General features: G+C 52.4%; 1 protein-coding gene across 1 annotated transcript; it reads right to left on the bottom strand.

Annotated features, from left to right (window-relative positions):
* Positions 1–1,899: 1,899 nt before the first annotated feature.
* On the bottom strand, positions 1,900–7,372 carry SLC16A8 (solute carrier family 16 member 8). The gene is made up of 4 exons (XM_075088662.1): positions 7,144–7,372; positions 6,502–6,645; positions 5,084–5,947; positions 1,900–2,656 (listed from the first exon to the last, which is right to left on the bottom strand). The coding sequence occupies exons 1-4, from the start codon at positions 7,370–7,372 to the stop codon at positions 2,262–2,264; spliced, it is 1,632 nt and encodes a 543-aa protein (XP_074944763.1). The 3' UTR covers positions 1,900–2,261.
* Between the last annotated feature and the right edge of the window lie 1,387 nt (positions 7,373–8,759).

Below are 8,759 nucleotides of genomic sequence, written 5' to 3' on the forward strand. Positions count from 1 at the left end.
AGCTGATGCTTAAGTCCCTGATCCTCTTTCAGAGCTGTTTGTTGTGCCAAAATATGGAGCAGTTAAGAGGAACAGACAAAACGCTTCAGCAGAGCCTGCCTGAAAGCCAACAACGCAAAGTGGAAGGCAGCACAGCAGGGTTTTTTGTAACCTGACTGGTGGAGGGGAAGAAAGAGGACTGGGTACCTTACAGCACCATCTGTAGCAAGATCTTGCACCCTAAGGACTTTTATGTGCTTTTGTGCAAAGATTTAAGAGCAGGAGGCTTAGCGGGAAATGTTGACTGGTGACAAGGAAACAGAGGGGACCTTGTTGTAGTGGCGTGCCTGACAAGGGCAGTTGTTTCCATGCCTTGGAGCTCTGGGGAGCTGTGAGCTGCTCCTTGGAGGGGGTATTGCTGGATAAGGAAAACCCAGCCTGGGGACAGGGATTGGCGTTTCTGGGGAAAGAGCTGTGGAGCAACTTGGTCAACCAGAGCAGAAACAGATTTCTTACCTCGTGGGGAGGGGAGAACAAGCTTGCAGAGCAGTGTATGAATGCCTACAGGGTTCTACCACCCTTGCTGCTGCTCCTCATTCTCCCAGAGCTTTGCAGCTGGGGTTTGCCACGGTGCTTAGTCTTATTTGAGATGTTTCTAAGTGGGTTTCAATAGGAAAAAGCCCAAAGTCACCACTGTGACTGGCCCACAATCAGAGCTGATGCCAGTGGTGTTAGCCGTGGTGGGACAGGGCACAGCCCCATGGGGCTTACCTTCTCCCCTCCAATATGCGGTTCTTATGTCTCTTCTTAAACTGACATTCTTCACCAGCTTTATTTTTCCCATCATTTACTGCTCTTTGCTTGGTAACATCTAGAATGAAAACCTTGTCTTCATGTCCGCACTCCCCCTTTGGGTTTAAACAGCTCTATGGGTCCAGCAGGCTTCACCCATTACCTGTTAATTTGTAGTCAGTCTGGTCTGGAATGAAACCCCTGTTTTGGTGGGCCCATGAGCTGCCTTCCTTGTAGCCCTCTGCTTAGTTTTTGATCCCTTGCTATAGTCACAGGTTCCCCCAGAGCCTCTGAGGTGAAGCAGTTCAGGAAACCGGAAAAAAGGGCTTTGGCCAGGGGTGTTTATAAAAGATCCAGTCCTAAAGCAGATTAGGAGTGGTTTAAGCATGCCAGGGAAGGTTGTCCTCTCTGAATCTAGAAATCCACCACTGCAGCAGGGGTGAGGAGGTCATGCCTGCCTTAACACGTGCTCCAACACCCTCGTTAGTGGCACCCAGGGGCTGTGGCTTGTCCTTCTGCCTTACCTTTGATTCCTTTACATAAGGGGGTTTTCTCTATTTAAAAGGAAAACACACACGCATCTGGTGCCGTTCCCACTGAGTGGATAATCACTTGGGACGCAGTTATTTACCTGCCCTGAAACCCCCACCCACATGGGGCCAAGTTGTTCCCTTCACACGTCAACAGCCTAGATACAACACTTCAGCCTAGATAAAGTTGGCTCACTGCTATTCCTGTCGGCAAGGCTCCGGCTCGTGGCTGCTCACCTAATGGCATTAGTCTTTCTTAGGTGGCTGCTTCTTGCACCTCAGCAGCGGGCTCTAACCCAGCGCTTCCCTACTTGGAAAAGCAACATCATGTGCCACTGTACCCCACAAAAGATGCTCCAAACCGAGGTGGTCAGAACCGGTGTCCCACCGGTTTGGCAGTGCCCGAGGGAGGTATTGCAGGGACAGCCTTGTCTACCCAGAAGCTGGCTGCAGCTGGAGGTGGCCCAGATGAGAGCAAATGAATTACAGCACCTCCTAAACCTGCTGCCAGCTAGCCTGGCACTATCCCGACCGTGGGGCAGAGGAAACATTGACACCAGACCAAAGTGTACCAGATCTGATTACAAAGAGTCTCTAATTGTTTGTGTTCTGTATTGTGACAATGCAGAAGGAAAAGGAGAGTCCTTGGCAGCCTCTTCACAAGATTTTCTCCAGGGCTGGTTTAGACGTGAGGAAAGAAGATAATTTTTTTGTCTTTTTGGTGTTTGGGCTACTCTGAGCCTGTGTTGTACCAGCATGGGTGCAGGATGTAAGTAGACATATCACTGGGTAGGTATGTGGACATATGTACATAAGGACCAGCTATTCTTATACCTCTCCCTCTTACTTCTTACATCTGCTTTTATCTCAACTGTCTCCACCCCATATCCTTCCTACCCTCCCACGCTGGGGTGCACGCAAACAAGGCCAGTTTTATACATCCCTGTTCCTCTGGCCTGGCTAAAAACTGTCCCTCTCCACCGTCTGGTTAGCGTTGCAGCCATCTCGTGACAACACCTCCCCGTCCCCCTCAGGACACCCGCCTCCCTCCCCATTCTGCTCCTCTGCCACATGGTTGGCCTCCTCACTGGTCACCACCACAGCGTTGTCGGTGCTGTGGGGTGGCTGGTGGTTGTCACTGCTGTGCTCCTCGTCTTCGTGCACATCGGACTCTGCTTCCTCGGTGTCGCTCCCGCCCCCTACAGAGGGGTTCTTCTCTGGGGGAGGTTCATTCTTCTTCCCTTGGTTCAGGCAGCAGTAGGTGGCCATGGCCAGGAAGAGAGCGGAGAGCACCACCTCTGAGCCTGCCAGGTAGAAGATCACCTCGTAGTTCTTGAGAGCATCGACCAGGCGGCCTGGTGGTTGGAGAAGAAATGAGACAGTTAGCCTCAGCCTACGCACTCCTGCATGGGCAGCCCAGCACAGGCGGGCTGGTGGTTGGAGAAGAAATGAGACAGTTAGCCTCAGCCTACGCACTCCTGCATGGGCAGCCCAGCACAGGCGGGCAGCACCTGCATTTGGCTGAGGACCCATTTCTCAAGGGAAGAGCAAGAAGCCTGAATATCTAAAAATCACCATGGGCAAGAGCCACACTCTACCACCAGGGAAAGTTCTGTAAGAGTGTGGGTTGGTGTCTTCCCTTGTTGGGACAAGGTTGAATAATTGTGACACACTGAAGTTATGGTTGCGCGTTGTGGTGGGCCATCTTCTTCTTGCCAAGGTGAGATGAGGCTCTGAGGTCTTGGCTTGTCCAGCCTCAGAAAAGAAACAAAATTCAAGAGGCATTGCTATTTCTTAAGCTATCATGCCAGCAAAACATTCAGAGGAAGAGAAGAAACATCTTTTTGGCAGAAAAATCCCCTTGGTAGGCCTACACCTGGTGATTTGTCTGCCAAAGAGATGTTCTCAATATATCTTCTGAATGCACCCGGGCTGGCAATGGAGGGAGGGTTCCCAGTCCTCGGTGCTGGAGAGCCTGAGCAGCTGCCCTGCTGCAGTCAGGATGGGGCCATGGTGACCAGAGGCTTCATCCCAGTCCTGCGTGCTCCTGACTGCACTTGTGACCCCCAGTCCCTGCTGCACTATGGTGAATGGCCTGAAACGACCACTCTGAGGTACCTCTTGGAGCAGTCAGGGGAGGCATACGGCAAATTCCTCCCCAGGTGAATAAGCCCCTGTTCACCCAAGCCGGACAGCAAGCAAGGAGCCTGCATGCATGCGTATGTGTTTGTGTGCAGCTTATCCTGTGCCAAACCCCCTCAGTCCCACGGAGCAGGAAGCAGCTCAGAAGGATTACACCAAACAAAGCCACTTTGTTCAACCCCCTTTTTCCAGCTGAGCACTGCTCTCCTGAGTCCGAGCCGAGCCCTCAGGTTTGCCAGCACAGTCAAGCTCCCTGTGCTGGGGAGGTCCTGCAGCAGTGGGTCCCCCTGGGAGGAAGGTGGGAACCATGGCTTGGCTCCCCCCCAGCATCCATTCTTGGGTGATCCTGCACCACCTGCAACCCATTGTGTGTGTGCACAATACCAAGGCACAGCTGAACTGAGGCAGGAGAGCTAAGGGATGTCCCCCCATGATCACTCACTGTTGTGCCTTGCTCCTTGGAGCAAGGCACCATTAAATCCCCCTCTTCTCCCATGATCTCTCTGCAGCTGCCTCTGAGACACATACTTGACTCTCCCTGGCCTGGGACTGCCGACTGTCCCACAGCTTGTGTGATGGGACAAGAACTATTGTTAGCATCAAGAGGGACTTCTCTTGGCCACCAATTTTTAGCTGAGAGGTGGGTTTAGTTGCTAAGGGCAGGTTTTGCTCATAACTGGTGGTACGTGCTGGGGAAAAGTTCATTCACGCAGAAGTCTTAACTAATGGGCTTTAGCCCACATGTTGCAGCTGACGGAAGGGAGTGGAGGAAGCAACGGAGTGGTTCCTTCCCAAGGATTTGCCCATGGCCTGTCCCTGACCCTTCCTTGCTGGGAACTGCACTTCATCTAGAAATAAGCTTTTGGCATGATTTGGCTTTCAGACCTGATCAGACACTTAACAGTAACCTACACCAACCTCTTGGTTGAAGGGTCTCTCCCCATTCAACAGCCGGTTTATGGGGCTGTTTGTGGGGCATGGACCTTACCGGGGCTGTGGCCTAGACCAAATGGTTGAGAAGCTGTGAGTGTCTTAATCCTCTTAAAAAAAAGTAACAGTAGATGCCTCAGGTGGCTCTACAAACTGTTTTGACTTGATTGACACCAAAACGCCTGTGCCTTTGAATTGGGACCAACACAAATTGAGATCATTATTCATGGCACTGATCAAAAGGCCATGGACACCAAGGAGAGCTTGAAAGACCCTTGCCTTGTCCTACTGAGGACTCTCAAAGGTTTGCCTGCAGCATGTGCCTGACCCTACCCATAAAATTATTTTACACAACATTCACAGTGAAGGCAGAGACCTGGATCTCAGCATCAAAGAGAGGGAAGTGCCACTGATCAGTACCGAGGGACACTGGAAGTCATGCCGCTCGGCATATCTCTGTATGCCTGCCATCGCTCAGGTCTCTGAGCATAGCAGAGAGAGAAATATAATTTACTATCTTCTGCCCCTGCTCAGATTCAGTGTTGTGGTGCATGGAGTGAGACTGGGAGCTCTCACTTCAGATCTCAGCTTCCAGAGGAAGTTTGAAATTGAGAAACAGGGTCTCTCTTCAAGTACCCATGCCCAATACCTCTAATGCTGTGGAATGGCAGCCAAAAAAAATTACCTGTGTTTTGCTGCAAGAGACCTACCTGCAGAGGGTGGACCGATGAGCACAGCGAAAGCCTCGATAAGTAGGACCAGCCCAATGGCACTGGAGAACTTCTGGGAGCCAACGATGGCCATCAGCACCTCAAACTGCAGTGCCCCCACCATGCCGTAAGAGATGCCAAAAAAGACGCAGAAGATGACGAGCCCTGTGTAATTGCTAGCCCTGGCACTGCAGATGTCTGTCAAGCCATTGAAGAGCATAGCGAAGCTGAACAGGTATGCCACATGAGGGCGGACCCACTTCAACCCTGCCACCATGCCACAGGCTGGGCGGGCAAAGATGTCTATGAAACCAATGATGGAGAGCAAGAATGCAGCCTCTGTGTCTGGTACACCTGTGTCCTTCGCGTAGTTGACAAGCAATATGGGGGGCACAAAGAGACCCAAAACCAGGATGAACTTTGAAATAGTGTAAATGATAAACCCTCGGTTGGAAAAGATACTAAAATCCAGAAGCTTCTTTCCTTTTTTGGGCTTCTTCTTGGCTTTCTTGGCTTTCTTGGTTCCATCAGTGGTGCTGATTCCCTCCTCTGATTTTCCTCCTATGGGCAGCATCTCCTTGGCTTCATATTTGTCCTGAGCTTTCTCCATCTTCCGCTTCATGCCCATATCCAGGGGTCTCATGACTGCCCCACAAGTGCAGCAGTTAAGCAGAAGGCCTCCCATGATAAGGAACCCTCCTCGCCAACCAAACTTCTCCAGCAGCACTTGCCCCAGTGGAGAGAGTGAGGAAAGGAAGACAGGGCTCCCAGCAGCAGCCAGTCCATTGGCAAGAGGCCGACGCTTGTCAAAGTAGGTGCCCAGCATGATCAGTGAGGGCTGGAAGTTCAACGCCATCCCCAGACCTACATGAGGGTGAGAGCCAAGAGGGAGACAGGGAGTGCAAGAACATGAGACGTGGTTTGCAACAAGCAGAAAAGTCCCCTCAGATTATCCTAGTCTTGAAGTCCCATGACAAGATTTTTGTGTTCCTCACAAGCCTTTGCTCCTTCACATTGGTGGGTTGCCCCCGGAGAAGATGGGCTAAAACAGCCTGTCTAACTGAAGTGTATTTGAATCAGGTGACTGTGGCCATGTTTAAACAGGACCTGTGCCTTAAACAGGAACTTTGCCTCTCCCCCTACCACTATATACTGATGCCACCCCAGCTGCCACAATCATTGAGCCCCACCTATCTTCTGTCCTTCTCCCCTCAACCACAGGCCCTGCCTGTTTAGATCCAGCAGATGCATCTCCCACAGCTGCAACATTCAGGACTAGATGCCTTCTGTGAGCAGGTGTGAATAGGTGAGGGGAGACCTGATGCTAGACATGGCAGTGCTAAAGGGAGATACAACATGGTCTTGGCTCTTCCCCAGATAAGTCTGTGTGTCCCCTCCCCAACTCCCGGGGCTCTCACCTGTCAGCACGCCAGCTGTCAGATAAAGCTCAATGATGTTGGTAGTAAAAGATGCCAGGATCATCCCAGAGGAAGCTAGCAGCCCACCGATGAGCATCACAGGCCGGCAGCCAAACTGGTTGACCATGATGCTGCATACTGGTCCTGGGAGTAAGCAGAGGAGACTGGGTAGGAGACAAGGCAACTGGGAAGGGGCAGCCAGCCCAAGCAAGGCACTTGGGGAAGATGAAACACTAATGACGGAGATCACTGTTTGGCTGCTTAGATACACATCTGCTGGGCCCAGCCAAGGGACAGAGGCTGTGGTGTGGCGACCTCTGCTCTTCCCGGCCTTCAGCCCCCTATTGCCTGTGAACAGGAGGTGCTTGGTGCAATAGGGACAGCACTTCAGCAATGGGCACAAACCCGATGTCAGCAATCTGAGAGGCAGATGGGGTGACCTCTAAGGTCTTCTGGGGCAGACGAAACAGGGACATGAAATGCAGCACATTTCCAGAAAAGAAATGGTGGGACAATTGTATTCTGCATGTTTGTTCATGACCAGGCCAGTGAGTGTGAGGACAGCCCATGGGGACATGGTCTGGGCATGTAGCAGGGCAGAGATGGCACAAGTTGGGGAGGGGAAGCGTATCCAAGCATCACCTGTCCCGTAGAGCATGGCCAGCATGATGGAGGAGATCCAGGCTGTGTCACTGTAGCCTACATGGAAATCTTTCATGAGCTCCTTGAAGTAGACACTGACGGCTTTTGGGAAGGCATAGGAGAAGCCAGTGATCACAAAGCAGCTGAAGAGCACAATCCAGCCCCAGCCACCATCTGGGGGCTTCACAGGAGCTGGGAGCTGTCCTTCCTCTGGGTCAGCTCTCCCCATCGTCTAGCCTGGGAAGGGAAAGGCAGACCAGGAGAAGGTAGGGCGACAGAGAGAGAATCTCCAGGCACTGAGAGAAAGCACAGCAGGCAAACATTTACTACAACGTTTTTCCCCATGCCCACCAGCTTCAAGAGCTTTACTGGGGGACCACATCATCTCTCTGCACCTTCATCCTGCCAGGGAAGGCAGGATTGCTTCAGGGCACGAGGTCAAGCCACAGCTGGGCAGAGGTGGGAAGGTCCCACTGAGCTGGGGGCAGCCCACAGCTCCATAACGCTCTGGTCAGATGCAGCCAAGTAGGGTCACAGCTCCCAGGTGAGTACTGGAGAGCTGCATCCGATGTGGTGAGGCATCAGGATCTGCAGCACCCCACTTGCTCCATATCCAGCCTTGCCTGCAGGATGGTGCAAGGTGAGAGCCAGCAATATGAATGCTGCTCAGCTCCCAAGCTTTTCCTTTGAGCCTGTCCCCTCCAGGTTTGCTCCACCTGGGAGACTTCCAGGACCTGCCCTGCTACAGACACCTCCAGCAGTGGGGCACAGGAGGTCCTAACCCCACTGTGCTTTTCTGTGGGAGGCCTCTGTGCTCAGCCTTCTCCCTCACCTTCCCTTCCCTGCCATGAGAGGCCAGATTTGGGAAATGGGTGAAGGGGGAGAGCACAGGCAAACTGGTGGCGGTGGTTATTTGCATGCCAGTGAGATTAGGGCTTTGTACCTACACCGAGGGGCCGGAACAAAACTTAAAGGGGGAGAAGGAGGGAATTAGAGGGGATGTCTTGTGAGTTGCTCTCAGGGCTGTTAAGCTGCCCAGGAATTTTGCTCCGGTTGGCTGCTGTTTTTCTTATTTCTGCCCTAGGCACCAGGTCTCTGCCATACCCCTTCCAGCACAATTGGCCTCAGTTTCTTGGTCAGCCAGTCTTATTTTCATACCTGTGTGCAAAAACATGGCTGGCCTTTGACTATAGATGCTCATAAGTAGCATCAGACAGGTGTTAGAAAGCAGGCGGGCGTTCTCCATGCCTGAGCTGGGCTTTGCTGTGTCCGGTTTGCCCTATCACCACCCCGATAGCAGTACAACCCCAACATGGGTCCTCTCTCCTCCCAGCTCCCTTGGCTGAAGGACTACGAGACGGCGGCAATGACCCCATCCCTTGGCACTGGCAGTCATGGGAAATGCCAGCAGTCACGTGCTAACTGGATACTGCCAAGGGGATAAGGACACTCCTATGGACAGTACCCTCAGGGCTAGCACCTAGGAGCTTTGGTTTCTCAAGGCAGTCCCTCTTCTTCATGTCCTCCAAGCAACGGGGATGACTTGCCCTGATTCCCATAGCACTGCTGTTGCTCTGCAGATCAAACAAGTGCAAATCCTTTAGGCAAAAGCACGG

The sequence above is a fragment of the Phalacrocorax aristotelis genome, chromosome 1 (assembly GCF_949628215.1).
Source record: "Phalacrocorax aristotelis chromosome 1, bGulAri2.1, whole genome shotgun sequence".
Lineage (NCBI taxonomy): Eukaryota > Metazoa > Chordata > Aves > Suliformes > Phalacrocoracidae > Phalacrocorax > Phalacrocorax aristotelis.

Excerpts from the sequence above, each read along its gene's own strand:
- SLC16A8 (XM_075088662.1), bottom strand. The coding sequence starts at position 7,372 with ATGGGGAGAGCTGACCCAGAGGAAGGACAGCTCCCAGCTCCTGTGAAG. Across the intron at positions 5,948-6,501 it reads GACAGCTGGCGTGCTGACAG|GTCTGGGGATGGCGTTGAAC; the intron begins GTGAGAGCCCCG and ends ACCCTCATGTAG. Across the intron at positions 2,657-5,083 it reads CATCGGTCCACCCTCTGCAG|GCCGCCTGGTCGATGCTCTC; the intron begins GTAGGTCTCTTG and ends TCCAACCACCAG.